Source organism: Hyalella azteca, unplaced genomic scaffold, assembly GCF_000764305.2.
Source record: "Hyalella azteca isolate HAZT.00-mixed unplaced genomic scaffold, Hazt_2.0.2 contig13749, whole genome shotgun sequence".
Lineage (NCBI taxonomy): Eukaryota > Metazoa > Arthropoda > Malacostraca > Amphipoda > Hyalellidae > Hyalella > Hyalella azteca.
The window spans coordinates 51934-74522 of NW_025943659.1; the positions used below are offsets into that span (position 1 = coordinate 51934).

The following is a 22589-nucleotide window of genomic DNA, read 5'->3' on the forward strand; positions in this document are numbered from 1 at the left end:
AAGTTATGAAAACAATCAAAACCTGGCAGCTGAAATTCAACAGGTACAATTTTCCCCCCGTGATTTTTAGGAAGTGTTTCTGTAATACAAATAATGTCTATACTCTCGTTTGCGATCACAGTTAACAGTTCACTTTTTTTGTTCAAAACGGAATCCGAGTTCGTGTAAAAACATTTTAAAACTTTTTGTGCACTTTCACTTTGATGTATGCGGTTACTCCCTACATTATTTACAGGCCTTAATCTACGGACATCATTCCTACTAATTACTTGTCCTCCATCTCCTCTGACTGTCCTTGAGCAGCCGGTGTTGTCTTGGCAGCTTGGAAGTGATTGACCTGATTTTCTTAACAATAAGGATAACCGTGATCAAAAGGCACACAAAGAAAAATAAATAATATCGTTACAACTTGCTGAACGATTTATCGAGAGTTCTGGTCACGGCCTGAATTAAGCCAGAGCTCATCGGCTGCGGTACGACTTATACAAGATGCGAATCTTGCCTACACTGAAGAAGCTTGCTACATAAAAATGTAAAAAAGCTTGTACGAAATTCACTGGAATCAGATGTAGGGTGGCATAATCACGACACTCCTGACGAATTATAAATAAACCCTATATCGATGATATATGAATATAAATCCCTACTAAGTACTTGTACAACATCCGCTCCTGAGGAACCCCTACTACAGATACAACTCCTACTACAGAGTACAGATACAACCCCTATTACACATACAACCCTTACTGCAGATACAACCCCTACTACAGATACAACCCCTACTACAGATACAACCCCTACTACAGAGTACAGATTCAACCCCTATTACACATACAACCCTTAATACAGATACAACCCCTGCTACAGATACAACCCTTACTACAGATACAACCTCTACTACAGATACAAACTCTACTACAGATACAACCCCTGCCCTACTACAGATGCAGCCTTTACTCTACTACAAATACAACCTCTAATACAGATACAACCTCTACTACAGATACAACCTCTACTACAGATACAACCTCTACTACAGATACAACCCTTACTACTGATACAACCCCTACTACTGATACATCCCCTACTACTGATGCAACCTCTACTACAAATACAACCTCTACCACAGATACAACCCCTACTTCAAATACAACCCCTACAACAGATACAACCCTTACTACTGATACAACCTCTGCTACTGATGCAACCCTTTCTACATATAAAACCCCTACTACTGATACAACCCTTCCTACGGATACAACCTCTGCTACTGATGCAACTTCTACTAAAAATACAACCTCTACTATACAGATACAACCCCTACTACAGATACCACCCCTATTACAAGGAATTTAAAAGCAAAAAAAAAACACCAAGCAAATTCACCATATCGATATTGAAAACGTTTCGGAGTCCAGCTCCATCATCAGTTCGAAAAATTAAAAATGAATAAAATCATATTATTAAATCAAAATTCTAAGACAGACATAAAACATAAACAAGACCTAACATTATATCGAAAAAAACAGGATTCGATTGTATCAAATTTCTAAGACAGACATAAAACCTGAACAAGACCTAACATTATATCGAAGCAAAACAGGACTCGATTGGAACAACTTAGTCCTAGGGTACACGAAAAGAACATAAAAGCCTAGCGATTTACTATTTTTAGATTATATAAACTAAACGTATTATTGAGACACGGTTTTCGTTTGAAGATATGTAGAGACTCCAATATTCTCAAATCCGAGCTGCCAGAAGTGGAACCGAGTATCCTGAAATCACTCTCAGTTACAGCCACGTCGCACTGTTCAGCATGGAGGCGCACGGAAGAATGAGGAGGCTTGGCGAGAGGCAAGTTAAAACGATAGCTCCTGCCACGGTGTTCAGAAACCCGGATGTAGAAGTTACGCGACGTCATTCCAACGTACGCAGATGCACAGCGTGCACAACTGCACTCATAGACCAGGTTTAATCGCATCCGAGCAGGAATAACGTCCTTATACCTTAAGAAAGAACCGATTTTGAAGTTATTTACCAGTAAAACATGCAAATTTATATTCGCGAAATATTTCATGAACAATATCTTTAGTTCTCTAGATATAGTTTCAGACGCACTACCAAAATAGGGCAGTGTGCAATAAATAGTTTTCTTACTATCACATTCAGTCAAAGTTTCAGAAAATTTGTTTGATAAGAAGCGTTCCTGCTCGGATGCGATCAAACCTGGTCTATGAGTTCAGTTGTGAACGCTGTGCATCTGCGTACGTTGGAATGACGTCGCGTAACTTCTACATCCTGGTTTCTGAACACCGTGACAGGAGCTATCGTTCTAACTTGCCTCTCTCCAAGCCTCCTCATGCATTCTTCCGTGCGCCTCCATGCTGAACAGTGCGACGTGGCTGTATCTGAGAGTGATTTCAGGATACTCGGTTCCACTTCTGGCTGCTCGGATTTGAGAATTTAGGAGTCTCTACATATCTTCAAACGAAAACCGTGTCTCAATAATGCGTTTAGTTCATATAATCGGGAAATAGTTAATCGCTAGGCTTTGATGTTTTTTTCGTGTATCCTAGGACTAACTTGTTCCAATCGAGTCCGGTTTTTAGCGCATTTTCTCATTTATGGAAAAATGCACTATTGTTCTCGCCATGTCCATCCGTCCGTCCGTCCGTCTGTCCCTGCGTGACTTCACGTTTTCGTCGACGAGAAAATGCGCTCTCTGTCACTCACTGCAGTGAGTACTGAGTTATATTTTTTTTAGTTATAATGTTAGGTCTTGTTTAGGTTTTATGGCTGTCCTAGAATTTTGATATAATAATATATCAAATAATATATCATATCACCCTACTACTGATACAACCCTTACTACTGATACAACCCCTGCTACTGATGCAACCCCTACTACAGCTGCAACCACTACTACAGATACAACCCGTACTACTGATACAACTCCTACTATATTGATTTAAACCTTACTGTTGATATAAACCTCACTGTTGATATAAACCTCACTGCTGATATAAACCTCACTGCTGATATAAACCTTACTGCTGATATAAACCTCACTGCTGATATAAACCTNACAGCGATTTCTTCGCGGTGCAAGTGCTGATTCAGATAAAAAACAGGAATCACTGCCTTGTATTTAAGTGCCTCCACGAGACGCAGTTGTTCCTTCAGCATACCCATTCCATGATTTTCATTTGCCTCTCGTATATTTTTCATTTGCCTCTCGTATATTTTAGAGTGCATAATGCTCTAAATACTAAAATAATATATACTCTTAATTGAAACAATATATAATACTCAAATTAATTTGACCAGTTTACAATGAGTGGACTTTGCCCATAAATAAATTTAAAAATTGACGCCACCGTGGTCACATGCCAATGATGCCATCAGCTTGGTCCAGCGTGAAATCTACCGGCATAGACTGATGCATCAAGATACAAATAAATCACTGGCAGATATTTCAACACTTTTTGTGGTTACCTTAAAATTCTGTTGTTGAAGCAGGGATACGTGAAGGAACAGGTGATGTCCAAAGTATTCGCCGGATTGTCGTTGCAAAGAGCTCTAACGCACCTGTGCAAGTTAAAATATTTGAAATTAAGACACGTTATAGGTACACAATTTTAGGGGAAATTAATCAACAGAAGCGACCTGCAATTTTTCGCATCAGATTTCCATGTCATTCCTACAACTAAAGTCCTTGAAACAAAACGTACTAGTCCTTGGTATCTTATTGATAACTAAGAGTTACTTTCATGTTATTTCTGACCGATAAATTTACCTGCAATACGAATTCCTATTAAAAATTCAATCTCTTAGTAACATCAGTATAGTTGCGTGAATAGATTCCATGTTTTTCGAAGTCGCCAAGAAGCACAACATCTCCAAATTCATTGAGCGTTAACTGGACGAATTGTTAGTGACGACAAAAAATAATATTAAATTTCATCTCTTATCTTAGTCTGTCATCGATTTATGAACTGAATCTTAGATAAAGTCTTATTGACAATTCATAATTGAGAAGCAAAATTGGATAACTTTAGTTAATAATACTTCAAAATGTTAAAAGCTGTTTACTAACTTTAGCGATTGACTGCTGACTGAGATGGTTTGTCCACTGGTAATCTTAACGTCTCTGCAGGAGGAGTAATACTGAGGAAGAATTTCCCTGAACCATTCGTACTGGCCTGACGCTGCTGCCACGAAGGCGCAGAGCAATAATGCCACTGCAAACTTCATCTGAAAGGGCACGAAATAGAGAAATTATTGTCATCATTGCTCGGGATTTCTTATGTTTATCGTCCTGTTTTAAAAAGCTTAAGCGGTATCTATTCAATATATTCACAGTTTTCTTGCATCCTCAACATAAAATTAAAATTTAAGCATTTATAAGTTTTGGCTTGAGTAAGAGACTAGAACCATTACTGGCCTTGAGTACGTGGGAAACTGCGAGGATCTTCAGGTGAGAAGAGACGAATTGTCTGTGATCGAGGTGAGGATGGCATCCTTCTTATACTCTGAGAGGTCTTTTGGACCGACCTTCGGCGAGTGTTGCGTCGACAGCTGACAAATTCCACCCGTGCACATGTGTTCGTCAAGTGGAGCGGAAGAGGCCCATGAAGTATCGTTTTATGTCATCCATGTTCTCAGTTCATTGCATCATCTACGAGTGTCTTGAAGAGAGGCATTCATCACTAGTTTGAATTATGTGTTCTCGCGACAGCAGCGGAATCGCCATGCCTCAGTTGACATTTTTACATGAACTGTGACGGCTTCTATATATAATGTGTACTTGGTGATAAGACATTTTAATTTTGAATCCAGCATTAGTAGCTTACTTCATATGAAGGAACACTTATGAAATATCCTTAGTACCTGCTGAATAACACGTAATATTGTTCACATTCTATATTGGAATTAGATTATTCAGACTGACATGCTAGGTTGAGAATCAGCTTCAATTCATTAGAGTAGTTCTCGACAGAATGTTTCGAACGAGGAATTTATTCCACAAAATTTCTATTTGCTTTTCAAGTTCACGCCAAGTAGAAAACAAAGTCGTTTTGCAGCGGTACAATAAAGCGGTAATGATAACTCTCGATTTACGTGAATGTCGCCCTCATTGTTAGAAATGTCATCATTCGATAGAAATGTTAAATAATTTTTATGCTTCTTCCTTGATTAAGCACTTGCATATTAATAAAAACGTATGCACTTTGAGGGCAAGGTATGAAAATGAAGAAACGCATGGATGTTTAGGCTGTCAGTAAGAACATGGCTGTCACCATCACCACCATGAGATATTGATACCTGCAGCTTGTTGGTCAAAAGTATATTTTAATATTTCTATTGGATTTGAAAGGGGAATAAAAAAGTAATTATCAACGAAAACGTACGAATTGAGACTTCGTCCTATTCGAGTTGTGTATGCGACCACACTTCCATACAAGGATAAAGGTAAATGCCATGTACGGCTGAACATTTTATTTTTAACCGCATATTAATTTTAAAGAATTCATCCTTTAATACAAAAGGTACCAACGGTTGATTAAATAGTTACACCCAATATTGATTATATCTTCAAAAAACATCAATAGAAAAAAAAATGTAATTTTGACTATTTTTTAATATAATACTCATTCGACCCACCTTTTTACAATGAGTTCAGTCTATGAAAAGATACATGAAACATTCTGTCCGAGCTGGCAGAATATATAACCTCTGTCAAGACTTTATCTAGAAACCGCATCAGAGAGGCCAAACAACGCAAATATTGTCACAGCGTCAGTCTCTATTGAAAACTCACAAACATCAAGACTATTCCATGTGTATATATAAATTTCGCCAATTTTTATTAGGCACCTCATCACGACTTTCATCCGTAAAAGATAAAATACTCTAAAATCATCAGTGATGGTAATTGTTCGCTTTTAAACCTCGTACAATAGTTGAGGTTGAGGTCAACAACCTATTTTATCTCAAAAGCACAAATAATAAAAGGACACGTCGATGTACCCATTTTATGGTTCGTAAGTATACCACGTCAAGAGAGCGCCGTTGGGGAGTATAGAACGTTAATAGACTCCTGCGTTTGGTATTTTTTTTATCCGAGACGAGACGAGACAACAGGCTCTGTCCCGGTTCGCAATAAAAACCGGGACAATTTTCAGCCCTCCGTAGAAATTCCGGGATGATACCGCGTCGAGACGAGACATCCCGGTTAAAATAGGTACCTTAAAATTTCCCGGATTTTTTGCCATTTAACGAGACATAACGAGACTAATCAATTATTGATGTGGTGTAAACTTTGGCTTACCATCATGCATTTATACAGAGCTGTGCAGCGCTACTTTGAAATGTAGCGGCCGCTACCGCTACATACTCTAAATGTAGTGGGCGCTACCGCTACAATTGCTTTAATGTAGCGCCGCTACCGCTACCGAAAATGTAGCGGCCTCTACATGTAGCGCGCTACTGCCCACCTCTGGCCAACAACTAAAATGTTGACACTAGTAACAGGCTGAGGCTGACAACATTACACCGGAATCTTTCGTACAGTTTTATTCTGTAATTTATATTACGTATGTATCATGCTGGTTTTTCAATAATACTTAATACTATTAAGTAAAATCTAAAGGCTTAATCTATAAATGTAGCGGTAGCGCTGTAGCGGTAAAACCTCGTATCGCTACTTAAATATGTAGCGGGCGCTACCGCTACTGCTACATTTAGCTACAATTGCTTAAATGTAGCGCCGCTACTGAAAATGTAGCGGCCGCTACATGTAGCGCGCTACTGCCCACCTTTGCATTTACAATATATAATAACTTGAGACGTATCCTTTTACTATTCTGATTGGAGCTCGGCAATTGAAATGATTTTTGCTACGAGTACATGTTGTGGTTTAATATGGTACTTAATCTTGACAGGCAAATAAAATGGAAAAACACGTTTTTTTTCAAAAATTATGTTCTATGATGGTTTGGAGAAGGCCATACTAGCTGTAACTGGTGACATCGGCTGACTGGACAGACTTTGATCTGCCTCCAGCTCAATCACAGAATCAGATTCATCGATCTTGCCTTAAGCAATCTCCTTCCACAAAAAAGTTTGGAAAGAAATATCAACAACATTTTAAAATACAACAAAATTTAAGTTGGAAAAAATATAATAGTTTGATCTTCAAACAAGAACTCGAAATATCCACGTGTATCCTTTCGAAATAACGTTAAACAAGCCCAAGTGTTTTATAACAAAACAGGAAACTGCGCAATTGTGATGATTTCCTGGAGGCGTAGCACAAAATTTGACTAAAGGCATAGATAATCTAATACTAGTTTTAGTATTATTAGGAATATCTTACCAGGACTCCACTCCACTGTCTACTAATTGGCCGACTAATCTAGACACTGCGTCCCTACTCCCTATGCGCTCCACGGCGCCTGAACTCGTTCCGAACGCGTAATAAACTCGATTTATATTCGTACGGTTCCCATAAGTGCCATCGAAGCCTTAGTTAAGACTTAAGAGTAACATTTTTGACTCAATACTCAGCCATGCATACATCGACAGGTTTTGCGGTGTTTGTCGGACAACTAATTAACTGCTTTGTCAGTTAGTCGGACAAATTTTGCTAAATCTGCAATTAACTCAATTTAACTGGTAACTGTCTATGGCCCTATTAGTAATAAAGGGCTAACTTGTCATTCTTCAACCCATGTTTTCGAAATGATTCGTATCGTAATCGAAAAACTTGTTTTGTCTTAAATAATTAAGACAAATCTCGTCTCGTCTCGTTTCAAATCTGTCTGTCTCGTCCCGGTTCATAATTTACCGGGACACAAGTTTTAAAGTCCGGGACAGAAGTCTTGTCTCGGTTCATACGTTTATTCCGGGACAAATTTTACCCTCTGTCCCGTTATTTTTTTCCTGGAATTTTCTCGTCTCGTTTCGTCTGCCCCGGTTCATTTCGAGAAAATTATTTCGAGACGCAGGAGTCTAAGAACATAACTAACGTGGATCTGCTCTCAGTTGGAGGAGCCGGTGCATGGGAGGTGTGGCTCCTTTGTCCTTGGCAATAGTAGTGGAGTATAGACGAACGAGCAGGGAACGCGCTTAGCATAACATCCAGTAGGCAGTAGCCCCTTGAAGGTCTAGGTTTTGAACACTCGAGCGCTTTTTGGCATAATCGCTTTTGTTAGTATTTTGGACGTTGCAGCCTTGCAGCGCTGCTTTCATCCTCTGCCGTCCCACAGCCGCTGGCAGACAGCAGATTGTCCCATTTCCTATTTGAATTGTTCTGGAGCACAGATAATGTGCTCAGGAACACGTACGTCCATCCATCCAGTAATCTCTGGGTGGTTTCTTGGGTGAACTCCACCCATTCTCATTGATAATGTTATCAACAAGAATAGCCTGTTTCGTCATGTAATGGGCTCTTCACCACAGCGGTATAACTTTGACCTCAGCACTTTTGCGTAGTGGGTGTTGGTGTCCTGCAGGGAGCGCTGCCGTAGCCCAAAAATTTGACTCTTAAATCAGCCCAAGAGCCAATGCCAACTCTCTACATGCAATAGAAATAGTCAGCATAACACCTATTAGTGAGGATATGCAGCTGTTCTTACTTGCCTCATCTCGCCACACCAGCTTGAAACAAGCAATGCCTCAGCCCACAAGCTGATATCTCCAAACGGATTACGCCCAATAGCTCCTACACCAATGATTTAAGCCCATACCATCACTTCTTACAAATGCCGTAAGCCACAGGGTCCGCAGACCGCACCAGATTGCCGTAAATGGGAACGGCCCCGCACCGGACTGTCGCATCACCTTACCCACTTCGCAGGCGTAAGCCCAGCCCTGACGCTCACCAGCATCTTCTTCCTCCACACTTACCCCCTTCTCTCCACCTTTCCGCGAAAGGGTTAGGTTAGGTTAGGTTTGGTTAGAATTCTTCCGCAAGCTGGTACCGAAAGGAGGGGGAGCAAGGGGTAAGCGTGGAGGTTTAGCCTCCAGAAGAACGGACAGGCAGGGGAATAGCCTCCAGAAGAACGGACAGGCTGGAGAGGTAGCAGTGTACTGATAGCACTGTGGCGCAGGGCGTTCTTTACCGAAAGTGGTGAAGGGGCTAGGCTGCATGGAATAGAAATATTTTGGGGTTTAGCGTGTGGGTTACGACCATTGTTTTGGCGGCCTGCAGCTCATTGGCTCGCTGGTTTACCTCCATGAAGGGATTTAGTCCCTGTGGCTTTCAGCAAGTAATCATGTTGGCTAATTTGCTCTGCAGCATGCTTGCGCACGGGGAGAAGTATGAAAATTATGCTGGTATTGGGCAATGCTGGGCTACTTCAGTCGTCCCGTCCTGCAGTCCCCCGACCTCTTGCTACGATGGTTCCGATGCGAACATTTTTTCTCAATGGCTCCCTTGAGTGTCTTTTTGCCTTTGTTGGTGCATACTTTGAGCAGTATGATGATTAAAATTCTCTGATAATGTTAAAAGATTGCCCCGAGGCCATATGTGTATCATTCACTGCATCCAATGTGAATGGCGCTCACGGTTGGCAGCAGTACTAGAGAACACTTCTCTTGTTCGAAACGTCAGCCAACCCACTTCATCTACTATCTACCTCTTGACACTATTGCTGCTACGTGGTCACCACTCACCAGGTGGGTCATTATTACTCATTGTCGCTCCATTTACGAATCAGTGGCTTATCATTTAATTCTGCACTTTCCGATGTCAGACAACGGTACTTGAGCCATCCTAACTTCGTCAAGCACTGTATCTCTGCGGTTTACTCACATTTCTCCCAGGAATTCCTTGCAGTTTAGTTTGATAGCACGAGCAACTGTGATGAGATGGAGTGTTTTAAGAAATTCAACTCAGCAAATTTTGCCGTAATAACAATCTTTCAAGAAATGCATACATTCTTAAAATTAGGGTACATTACTAAATCTGCGGCTGTGAATAAAATTTTATTGAGAAAACGGTATGTACATGTCGGATAGATAAAAATGTAGAATTTTAAATCCGTTGAATCAACAAACACACATAAGAAGACATGTCGATTACGTCCGCTGCTGTCTTGAGAATACATGAACACATAATTCAAACTAGGGTTGAATGCCTTTCTTCAAGACACTCGTAGATGATGCAATGAACTAAGAACATGGATGACATAAAACGATACTTCATTAGCCTCTTCCGCTCCACTTGACGAACACATGTGCACGGGTGGAATTTGTCAGCTGTCAGCGCAACACTCGTCGAAGGTCGGTCCAAAAGACCTCTCAGAGTATAAGAAGGATGCCATCCTCACCTCGATCACAGACAATTCGTTTCTTCTCACCTGAAGATCCTCGCAGTTTCCCACGTACTCAAGACCAGTAATGGTTCTAGTCTCTTACTCAAGCCAAAACTTATAAATGCTTAAATTTTAATTTTATGTTGAGGATGCAAGAAAACTCTGAATATATTGAATAGATACCGTTTAAGCTTTTCAGAACAGGATGATAAACATAAGAAATCCCGAGCAATGATAACAATAATTTCTCTATTTGTGCCCTTCCAGATGAAGTTTGCAGTGGCATTATTGCTCTGCGCCTTCGTGGCAGCAGCGTCAGGCCAGTACGAATGGTTCAGGGTAGTTCTTCCTCAGTATTACTCCTCCTGCAGAGACGTTAAGATTACCAGTGGACAAACCATCTCAGTCAGCAGTCAATCGCTAAAGTTAGTAAACAGCTTTTAACATTTTGAAGTATTATTAACTAAAGTTATCCAATTTTGCTTATCAATTATGAATTGTCAATAAGACTTCAGATCTAAGATCTAAGATTCAGTTCATAAATCGATGACAGACTAATATAAGAGATGAAATTTAATATTATTTTTTGTCGTCACTAACAATTCGTCCAGTTAACGCTCAATGAATTTGGAGATGTGCTTCTTGGCGACTTCGAAAAACGTGGAATCTATTCACGCAACTATACTGATATTACTAAGAGATTGAATTTTTAATAGGAATTCGTATTGCAGGCAAATTTATCGGTCAGAAATAACACGAAAGTAACCCTTAGTTACCAATAAGATACCAAGGACTAGTACGTTTTTTTTCAAGGACTTTAGTTGTAGGAATGACATGGAAATCTGATGCGAAAAATTGCAGGTCGCTTCTGTTGATTAATTTCCCCTAAAATTGTGTACCTATAACGTGTCTTAATTTCAAATATTTTAACTTGCACAGGTGCGTTAGAGCTCTTTGCAACGACAATCCGGCGAATACTTTGGACATCACCTGTTCCTTCACGTATCCCTGCTTCAACAACAGAATTTTAAGGTAACCACAAAAAGTGTTGAAATATCTGCCAGTGATTTATTTGTATCTTGATGCATCAGTCTATGCCGGTAGATTTCACGCTGGACCAAGCTGATGGCATCATTGGCATGTGACCACGGTGGCGTCAATTTTTAAATTTATTTATGGGCAAAGTCCACTCATTGTAAACTGGTCAAATTAATTTGAGTATTATATATTGTTTCAATTAAGAGTATATATTATTTTAGTATTTAGAGCATTATGCACTCTAAAATATACGAGAGGCAAATGAAAAATATACGAGAGGCAAATGAAAATCATGGAATGGGTATGCTGAAGGAACAACTGCGTCTCGTGGAGGCACTTAAATACAAGGCAGTGATTCCTGTTTTTTATCTGAATCAGCACTTGCACCGCGAAGAAATCGCTATCAACAACAACCAACTGGGCGAGGCTCTACTCCTTCTATTTGTTCCGTTGCTCTGTGACCTGCGTGCGTGACATACCTCCTGTAGGCGCTACAACAACCGTTGCAACAACGACTACAGTCCCGACAACAACTGAAGCCACGACAACTGAAGCCACGACAACAACTGAAGCCACGACAACAACTGAAACCACGACAACAACTGAGGAGATTATTGAACCTGTCACTAATTCTGATTGAGGAGCTGTTTGTCCACAAGGCGTTGCTGGGTTTATAAATATGGGCCATTCTCAGTACTAAAATTTAACGATCAGGATCTTTTTTAACACTTCATTCTATTCAAAACCTTTACTTAGGACACGAACTCACGTCCGCTCAGGTGGTCGGGGCTTCGATGCGTTATTCCTAGTGTTGTATCTCAGGAGTAACGCTAAGGTCGGCTTCTGGCCAGCAAAATTATTTCCTTGATGCTTCAGTTCACAGTTTCGATGGCTATAAATTTTATGTGCACACCCTAAGGCAAGAATAAATAATCTATTAATGCATTTTGGTACTTCATTTTCCTACTTTATTCACATGAAGTCATGTGATAACTGTGTGGAGTAAACTTAAATATTGAGTTTCAACTAAATCCACTTAACTGAAATTGTCAGTCTCTGCACATTTGCAAAAAAAAAAAATTCTCGAAATTTGTGGACATCCGACTTGAATTGGGACATTTCTGGCTTTTTTTTTAAGTCAGTAAATACCTACATATCTGATATTTTAACAGTTACTGCGTGGTTACGAAATTAAAACATTCCTTGAGTTTTTTGGAGACAAAATTTAGAAATGACTAAATCTGTGTTTTATCTCATTTTACAGTCTGTGCGAAGTGATAAAGTCTCATATATCTATAGTTTGACGGAGATTAAAGTTCACCTGCGACAGTTACCAGTTAATAACCCAATTCGGACACGACTAAACTCACGAACCTTAAATTTTAAGTCACTACGCACTCACGAAATTGATAACATTCCTCGAGTTTGGTTAATATCCAAGTTTATTCGGGTCATTTATCGGTTAATTTACCCATTCAGGAACGACTGAATCCACAAGCAGGAAATTTTTAGTCAATACGCCACTAAACCTATCATATTCCTGGGGTTTGGTGGAAATCCAACTTCATTTTGGACAGTTTTGACTATAGACGCGGTCAAATCCTTTTTCCCACATGGAAACAATAATTAAAATCATCTGCGTTCAACTACTTCATGTCAACCCTCACTAGTTTTGACCTCCATTTGGTCGCCGTTGAATGGAAATGAGCGAAATTACTATAAATTTTTATTCCTAAAAACACATCAACTTTCAAATGCTAGATAATTTATGTTTAAAGATTAGAGTTCTTTCAGGATAATCAATCGAGTTAAACGGTAACGATTTTCATCACAATAGCGGTATAATATATTTCAAGCCGTGGGCGCCTAGCTTAACTAGCCCAGCTCAAGCCAAGGAGCTAATAACGGAGCATAATGCAACTACACTAGATTATTTCAAGATGACCTAACTACACATCAAGTAGTAGGGGTTGTGTCAGTAGTAAGTTTTATATCAGTAGTAAGGTTTACATCAGCAGTGAGGTTTATATCGCAGGTCGCAGTCATTCGTTTTGAAATGTCGAAAGGCTGATATAAAGTATGCCTGGACTTTCACTGCTCGAATTCGGTGTAACAAGATGACCATCAAAGGCTGCTGGAAGTCAACCACCAAAACAAATATACTTGATTAGTTGTTAAGAAAACAACGCAAATGTTCCTTTGAAAACAACAGGGATATTTAAAGTGATTTATTTATGGAATTGGACTCATACTTTATTCAGTCACGGCCATGGCGACATCCAAAAACTATTAAGATTTACAGAGGAGGCGAATTTCAACAGCACCTTCGATAGGAAAAGGTCGCAATGCGAGATAATTATTCGAAAGCAGATCAGCTGGGGAGTAACTAACAGTCTGGTCTCATGCCTCGCCTCCAGTCTGCATACCGTCATCTCCACTCGACAGAAACCGCTGAGCAGAAGGTGCTTTCAAATTTTCTGCGAACTGTAGACCGTGGTGACATTGCGGCACGCGGCTTTACACGACCTGTCGGCCGCATTTGATACGGTAGACTACGCCACTTTACTGCGTCGACTTGACGTATCATTCGGCCTGCGCAGCACAGTGCTGCGGTGGTTCGAGTCCTATTCCAGCCATAGATTCCAATGCGTGCTACGCGGAAACTCTCCTTCTACGCCATCGTTGGTCACTTGCGGCGTATCACAGGGTTCACTGATCAGTCCTGGGCCTCATCCTTTTCCTGTTATATACTGCCGACTTGTTGCAAATAATTGATTCACCCAGTTTGAATCCGCATATGTTCGCCGACGACACCCAAATTTATGGCTACTGCGCACCGGCTGACGCTGCAGCGTTGCAGGACCTGTCTGCCTGTCTGCATGGACGACGTCTCAGGCTGAATGCACTCCAACTGGCTCCAGCTCAATACATCAAATACCTACTTGCTACTTCATTTGGTTTGCGATTTCTCGGCGCCAGCATCAGCTTCGGGCCAACCCTATTCGCGTGGGCGACGTCGTCATGCCTTCGTTTTCGGCTCGCAACCTCGGCAATCTGCTGGACTGGAAACTTTGTATGAACAATAACATAGCCAAAGCAAAAACAAGACTGCGTGACGCCTATATTACGCGATTTTTACTGGCTGCGCAAAAAGCAGCGCACGCAGTTCAAGGTCGCTGTTCTGACGTTCCGATGCCTTCACGGTCTGGCGCCTCCTTATCTCTCGGAATGTGTGTAGCACGTGTCGGATCTGTCCTCTAGAAGACGACTGCGTTCGTCATCAACAGCGGACCTCGTCGTTCCATCTACACGTCTATCTACCGTCGGCGACAGTGTTCCCGGTCACCGCCGTCAGAACCTGCATGGGACAGTCTGCCTACTTCCGTACCATCGGCTCCTTTGTTGCAGGTGTTTCGTCGACGCCTAAAGACGGAACTATATCGTAGAGCCAAGGAATCAAGTTCTTAGTTATTTTTATCTGTTCTCATCCCTTCTCGCGTCTATTTATTTTTCGTTTTAATATTAAAGTTGTGTGTAAAGTGCCCACGAAGTTCGTTTGAACCATACGCTACGATAACTGCTTCCTAAAATACTAATAGAAATAATAACTAACTGCGCAGCCATAGGCCACACATTAATATCGTATAATAGCCCTTGAGCCAAGGCCCAACCTCAGCATGCAATAACTACATTCAGCCTGAGAGATAGCAGTCGCAGACATAGTAATCTACACCAGAGCGCAATGCTTGAAGTTAATTAAGAGTTTGCAGCCGATGCTTAATCTTACTCATAAGCTTGCAGTACGTTATAAAGCCTCGATGCTCCGGCCAAAACTCTTCTGACTTGACCTTAATTTGCACGGGTTTGTGGGAAATCTCCCTTCATTTCTAATAACCATCGTTAAAAAATAACCGCGATTCTCACAGCCTTGTCTGTCGAGATACTCTTCCCCTGTGATCTATTCTTGGTGTCGGATCAATAATTTTTAGCCATCCTTATCTATGATAATTAGGTAGGTCAATTAGTAAATTACTTCAAAATGTTCACAACCTAGTGAGCAGCTCCGCGCGGCGCAGCGAGCTGGCCGTTGTCAAACTTACACCAGGGAGAGGGAGAGGGGGGGTGTCGAGCTTTCTGCTTCGCTCAAATCTCTCATTTCATGCAGTTTTTGCAATGGCGGGCTATTTCACTAGCTGTGGATGCAGCCAGTGAGATCAAATGATCACACAGACATTGTGGTCTGCAGATTAAACTAGTGGAACAAATAAACTGATGAAGAATCCAGCGATGAAGATACACCAGTGATAAAGATGCACATGCTCCTGCGATAAAGATGCACATGTTTTCAGGCACACTCACACGTGAATGACTTACAGCCTCCTCACCACCGGTAGCATCACTAAAATATCGAGCGGTCGGAGACTCGGAGTTGTCGTACACGGAAATGGCTCTGCTTGAGACCAGAAATTCGGTCGTTTCATTCTCAGAATTTTTAAAAATGAATCTGAATTCACAATTGTGAGTTTGAAGAGATATGTAACAATCTATATTAATGCTTGTTAAAATAATCGCTGAATATTTTTGATGGAAAGAACCTAAAAAGTACTGGACAGAATGAAGGGCTGAAATCATTTGCAGCCGAGGTTGTAGCGTGACACGAAAACCCGAGGCGATTTGGGTTAACGTACTCACACCCCGCCTTTCTTCCCACATTCACGCAGCCAATGAGGGAAGGTTAGGTCCGGTCAACTTTGTTTGAGTGGAGTAATGATTTCTTAATTGCAATTTCACAATTTTATTAAATGTGGTCTCCTCTTTGTCATGACAATGTTTCGAAATTATTCTATCGTACAAACTGCAGAAGATGAGAGCAGACACACCTAATTAAATTATTAATGTCTCTTTAACTTTTCGCATTCCAAGCAGTCGTACAAGACGTCACTGCAGATTTCCAGGGAAGTTGTATGTTGATCAATGTAATTAATTTCAGTGCACATGTGAAGAGAGGAAAGAATTTTATGGTACGCATCGATTATTTTTTAGGGAAAAATAGATTAACTAATACTTTTTGTAATTTATTTCACCAGGTATTTAGATAGAAGTTACCGTTTTTACATTATGGAGAACTAAATTGCATATCAGATTTGTATCCTCACTACTGCGAAGCATAGCGCCCTTCGTAAAGCCTAGCCTAGCCAACCTCGAAGACTTCTTCTCATGCGTCCCTAGCTGCAAGGCTGACTTCTATTAGGCTGCAGAGCTCTATTCCCAAGTACGTTTGGGATCGTGGAATGTAATTCGTGTATACGGATAACTGCAATACTATTATCTTAGTGTCCTGATAAATTCGATGCTTATTTATCCGTTTTATTTGTGTTTCTTTTAGGGCACAGCCAAGTCTGTCTCCTCTCCAATTCCGTTAGGCACGCTTATGCTTTCTTGCTGTAAAGTCCTAGTAGCCTTCAAAACAATAAATATTACACAAATGCAATGTTGCGCCGGACTGCTCACCAAGATGGTAGCAATTCTGCGGAGGACTGCTGACCAAGGTGATAGCAATGTTGCGCCGGACTGCTGACCAAGATGGTAGCAATGCTGCGGTGGACTGCTGACCAAGGTGATAGCAATGTTGCGCCGGACTGCTGACCAAGATGGTAGCAATGCTGCGGAGGACTGCTGACCAAGGTGATAGCAATGTTGCGCCGGACTGCTGACCAAGATGGTAGCAATGCTGCGGTGGACTGCTGACCAAGGTGATAGCAATGTTGCGCCGGACTGCTGACCAAGATGGTAGCAATGCTGCGCCGGACTGCTGACCAAGATGGTAGCAATGTTGCGGTGGACTGCTGACCAAGATGGTATCGATGTTGCGGTGGACTGCTGACAAAGATGGTAGCAATGCTGCGGTGGACTGCTGACCAAGAAGATCAGCAGTCCACTGCGGTCGTCTTGTCACGTAGTTTGGTACTTATGAATAATTCGTACTAAGCAATTGCCTGGAGTAGAGAATACACTGGTATAAAACAATCAGCATCTGCAAGTGTTCACAAAGGAGATATTTACTAAAACATTTTTTTCTGAATAATAGGTGAAACATTGGGAGAATTTTGGAAGAAAATACAGCATTATTTATATTGTAAAGCAATATAAGTTATTGTTTTTTGGTAATTAATTATACAGTGAATATGTCGTCATGGATGGCATGCTAGCAATTCTATACAGAATTATTCACTTCATATTTCTTCACACTAACTTGGAGTATACATGAAAAATGCCAAGCTCTACAGTAAAGGAAAGATGCCCCAAGCGTGGGGATGATTTCCTTCTTATACTCAGATAAATGACTGAGACTGTCCAAATAATGCTGCACTTTTTGTGCATTTTCTCATTTATAAAAGAATGCGTTATTGTGCTCGTCTTGTCCGTCTGTCCGTCTGTGACTTCACGTTGCCGAGTATCCATGATATTCGACAACGAGGAAATGCGCTCTCAGTCACTCACTGCAGTGAGTACTGATAGATTTTTGCGTTAAAGGCCCGTATGCTAAATAGGGCACTAGCACTACGAAGTAGCACTACGCACTTACAAGCCGTAGTGCCTACAAGTGCTACATGGAACACTACGGTTGGCATGCTAAATAGGGCACTAGCACTATGAAGTAGCACTACGCACTACAAGCCATAGTGCGGCATAAAACACTACGGTTGGTATGCTAAATAGGGCCAAAAGCATAACGCGCACTAAAAAAATCTGAAGTGTCCTACACACCGCACTTCACGACGACACCCCAGTATATTTAACCTTATCTACTTTGTCAGCTACGGATTTGTTTGGCTTACATCATAGGCATCATCGCGTAAAAACCTCAGGAACAGCATGCCTCAGGAAAATACTTTTCTTGTTTTTGATACCATGTTTTGAATTTTCTTTTTAGTTTTTTTCTCTGGAGTCATTTTGAATTCTTCTGCAAGAACTTTCCATGCTTTTCTCTTTTGTTCGATGTCTTTGGGAAGCGTGAACGTTGAATATATGATGGGAAAGGTGCGCAGACGCATTGCGAATTTCAGCTTACCATCACAATTTTCACTAGTACCATTACCATCACAATTAGACATTTTACATCAATCTTCTGTAAAGAATGAGAATTACTTAGGGAATAATTAATTATTTGAGCACTTAACTACCATTCTTCAATAGACTCATAGCGTAGTGCGGCACTATAAAAGAACTCTAACAGCGAAGTAGCACTTCAAAGTCTTTCTGCGTACGAATCAGTAGTGCGACACTAAGCGACACTAAACATTGTAGAGCTACTTCGAAGTGTTTAGTGTCTGTGATGTGACGTATTTAGCATACCAACAGGACACTTCGTAGTGCATAGTGCTACTTCGTAGTGCTAGTGCCCTATTTAGCATGCGGGCCTATGTGGGTCATCCTGTGCAAGAAAGCGGGTCACTATATGGACAGTATGGCTCATTAATTTCTCTGAGAGTTTACATTTCATGAGGTCTTTTTGGTTAACCTCTGGGAGGTTTGTACCGACAGCTGACGAATTGCGCAGGTGTCCATAAAGACGTGCAGCGAAGAGGCTCACTTAGCATCGTTATGCGCAATTCTACTCCGTCAGTCCACTGTATACTTAACAACTGTCTTGAAAATAGAGTATACACTGCTATCTTGAATGGTCCTAGTCTCTTAAACGTCATTATGCGAGATATGTTCCAAAACGCAAGCCAAATGCGGCTACTTCCATCATCAACGTGTACATGTCGGATTCTGCACATTCATCTAATAAATTACACATCGAAAATCCTTACAAAAATTTTCAGTTCAAGCAACAGGTGTAGAAATTATCTTCGGAAATAAATAAATAATATATCTTGGTTGCTATATATCTTATTTGGAAAATATCGTATTAATTAAAATTCTAAATAATGAAATTTCTTAATTATTGCTCATTTATTAGATTTCTGGTTATTATGAATGCTCCTGAAAGAGGTCACTTAACTTAAGAATTAGTGCACGGAAGTGACTATTGTAAGCTTAAGGAACTTAATTATTGCATGTGCAGGTGAGGCAATTGTTCTAAATGTCATGGAGCAAATGCCATGCCTCCTGCATTCATGACAGAATGTAAATATCCATATATATATGTTCTAATTTAAACAAACCGAACTAAGGTGATCGAAATCCATGTTATTAAATTCATGTTACATTCGTTTGCTTCTATATAAATGATGGCATTGTTTATGGCAGGTACTAGGCCGAGAAGTGTACTAATTCTTTAGTAATACTTACATGTTATTTAATTCAGCATTGACAGTATATTTTTTTTGCAAATCATTTCCCCATGTGTGCGTTAAAATCCGGAGCTAATTCTTTTTTATGTTAAAGATTAAGTGCGATTCCACTTCAAACAAATTATTCTGCCCTTTGTCTGTAAATTTAGGCTTTTAACTCTTTTGTTTTTTTTTTACTCCAAACTTTATTAATTTTCTGATTTTATTTGTGTTCTAGATTTATCTAACTAACGATGGAGCTGGTCTCCGAAACGTTCTCAATAGAGATATGTTGAAATTTTGTGGTGTTTTCTTTGCTTTTAAATGTTTATTGAATCTGCGATTAAAGCAATCTACTGACATTATTACTTCAAACAATAAGCTTTGCTCTTGGGGTTTCTGAATAATAACCAATTTTTGAAATTTTTTCAGCCTCAATAATGCAAGACTTGAAGTAAAGCGATAGGTAGGGCAACATGGGGCAGCGCGCCCCCCCCCCTCTTTTTATTACAACACTTCTCTTTAACTTCACTTCTTGTTTGTCTGTCTGCTACAAATCTTATAATCAATATTTAACCCATTTATACCTCTCCAATAGATCTGAAATTTTACATACTTGCGTAAAGTTGGAGACAATGCCTGAATCAATTGAGAGAATAAATAATTTTGGAAATATAAATAATTTTATGTTTGATATTAAAAAATGAAAAAAAAATTTTGTCTGCTCCATAACTTATAAACGATATTTAACACACTTCTACCTGCCCAATCGATCTGAAATTTTGCATATTTGCGTAAAGTTGGAGACAATGCATTTATAAATTGACAGAATAAATAATTTTGAACAATTTAATTTTTTTAATAAAATTAAAAAATTAATTTTCTTAATATTTCATAATAAAATTAGAAACTCATTGTACATGTGTAACACCGGAGACACTGGATGCTTAAGAAGTGTGGTCTTTAAAAAGTAATTTTTAAATGCATATTATTTTAAACTAAATTTTTGATGAAGTTTTAATTGATACGAAGTGGTTCTTTGTTTTGTTTAAAGGTACAACTAATGAGGAATGTATGATGTGAATTAGACGCCTATAGAGTTATTCAATTTTTAATGAAACACAATTTTGTAATAAGTGTCAAAATGGGCCCATTGCCCCACCCCTGGGGCAAAGGGCCCATGGGCTTGGGGCAAGGCGCCCACCCTTGGACCCTCTACCGCAATTGCATATTTTTTCGTTTAAAAATGATAAAACAACACTTTACAGTTGAAAATGAGAAAAATGTAATAAAAAATATGACATTCATTCATTTATTAACAACTCAAAGAATAATATCCTTTTCTTGAAAAAATATACTCTTGGCTTAAAAAATCTATCACTGACGGGAATAAAAATATTTCATTAACATAAAAATGTATATCCTTGACTTGAAAAATATATCCTTGCGATAAAAAATTCGTCCTTGACATGAAAAAATGTATCCTTGACTAGAAAAAATATACTTAGTTGATCAGAGAAAAACTTCGTTCCAGTTTCGTCCATAATCCAGATATTATGTGCAGAAATGCCGTCCCTAATCGTGATTTCAGCCAACACCATAAAAACTCATCAACTTTTGGCTCATTGGTGTTGACTGAAATCAACTTTTGGCAATGCAAGAGTCAATAACTCGATAAGGGGTCATAAATACGCATAACTAGAAACTAAACCTGCTGCATTGAGGATCGACCGGCGGTAGAGAACACGGACCAATATCTGCCATACTTAGCGAGAAACCCGCTATGGGCCCATGACCCGCAGTGGGCTCGCTGCCCCATGTTACCCTACTATTAGCGTAGTGCGCATAAAACATCTTAAGTTTCTTAGCCTAAAATATCTTTGGTGGTAACGTTTCAATCAGCATTGCGATGTCTCACATGGTAAGGTGAGGCAATGTGCATGTTTGTCATAGTAATATTCGACCCTCCTTGAAAAATGTTTATTTGAAAACGTGTTGCCACTGGCGAAGATCTAAGTTTAACAATGCAGCCTGTTTGACTCAAATCTACAATATATACTAGATTGGTTACAATTCTTTTTCACTTCTATCGTTGCAGGTAAATTAAAAATTCTAATTTTTCAGTGTTTCAGTCGTGATCCAATGTTATAAGAATCAGTAATGTAATCTAGGCCCATCACCTGAATAACGTCGTCCCAGAAGCGTTAAAGAAACCCTATACACACAACAAAATTCACGTTGAAAAGGCAAGCAATTCCACTGAACTCGCGCATCATAACTGGTGCATTCACAACTTGATAGCATGCCATCCATCAGCGCAGGCACAGGTGAGTAAATTGGGGCCTTTTTCGAGCGATTGTGAATGATAGTGACACTTTGAATTAGTCAATGCAGGAGCTTTCATGTGTCTGAACTGCATTTGAGAATCGTCGAGAAACGTAATATTTTTTCTATGCCGTCTAGCAGCACTATAAATGTGGCCGGTGTTCATTGAACGTTCACTCACTTCAAGGCTCCTCTTCTGCAAACTGCCGACTAACAACAGTCGAAATGGTTCGGCTTACTCTCTTAAAACAGTCCATTCGCTCTGAAATCGATGATCAAGATGAGGCTGAACATCTAACTGAATATATTCATATAATTTCTTGACTTCTTGTTAAATTCTATTGAGTTTAAAATTAATACGTTCAGTTTGGTTAGGGAAAATTTATGATAAGCTCGACATAATCTGTTGAAGCACTTAACCTATTGACAATTAACCAGAATATCCTAATGCCCCCTACATTTTAATATCAATACCAATAAACTAAAGCATCCTACATCTCACGATGTCTACCCTTAAAAAACATGCGCTTCCCTTAAGCAACGTCAACATTGACAGCGTCAAACTGCGTGTGACAGGGACATAATCTCATTTTAAATAACACCCGGGAGCCCCTAATCTAACCTT

General features: G+C 39.9%; 2 protein-coding genes across 2 annotated transcripts; one reads left to right on the forward strand and one right to left on the reverse strand.

Moving 5' to 3' along the window:
• Positions 1-3090: 3090 nt before the first annotated feature.
• Positions 3091-4499, reverse strand: LOC108667865 (location of vulva defective 1; the record flags this gene model as incomplete). The annotated part of the gene is given in 4 exon segments (XM_018154962.1): positions 3091-3114; positions 3499-3591; positions 4100-4257; positions 4448-4499. Coding segments are annotated over 3 exon segments (275 nt in total), but the record flags the coding sequence as incomplete, so codon positions are not given.
• A 5846-nt stretch (positions 4500-10345) lies between these two features.
• LOC108667870 (wall-associated protein-like) lies at positions 10346-12305 on the forward strand. The gene is made up of 4 exons (XM_018154966.2): positions 10346-10391; positions 10590-10747; positions 11262-11354; positions 11739-12305. Exons 2-4 carry the CDS (start codon positions 10590-10592, stop codon positions 11998-12000), a joined length of 513 nt encoding a protein of 170 aa, XP_018010455.1. The 5' UTR covers positions 10346-10391; the 3' UTR covers positions 12001-12305.
• The last annotated feature ends 10284 nt before the right edge of the window (positions 12306-22589 follow it).

What these genes read in the sequence shown, in the direction of transcription:
- LOC108667870 (XM_018154966.2), top strand. Translation starts at nt 10,590, where the DNA reads ATGAAGTTTGCAGTGGCATTATTGCTCTGCGCCTTCGTGGCAGCAGCG. An exon ending in GTCAGCAGTCAATCGCTAAA is followed by an intron (nt 10,748 to 11,261) that starts GTTAGTAAACAG and finishes TAACTTGCACAG; the next exon opens with GTGCGTTAGAGCTCTTTGCA. An exon ending in TTCAACAACAGAATTTTAAG is followed by an intron (nt 11,355 to 11,738) that starts GTAACCACAAAA and finishes TATCTGAATCAG; the next exon opens with CACTTGCACCGCGAAGAAAT.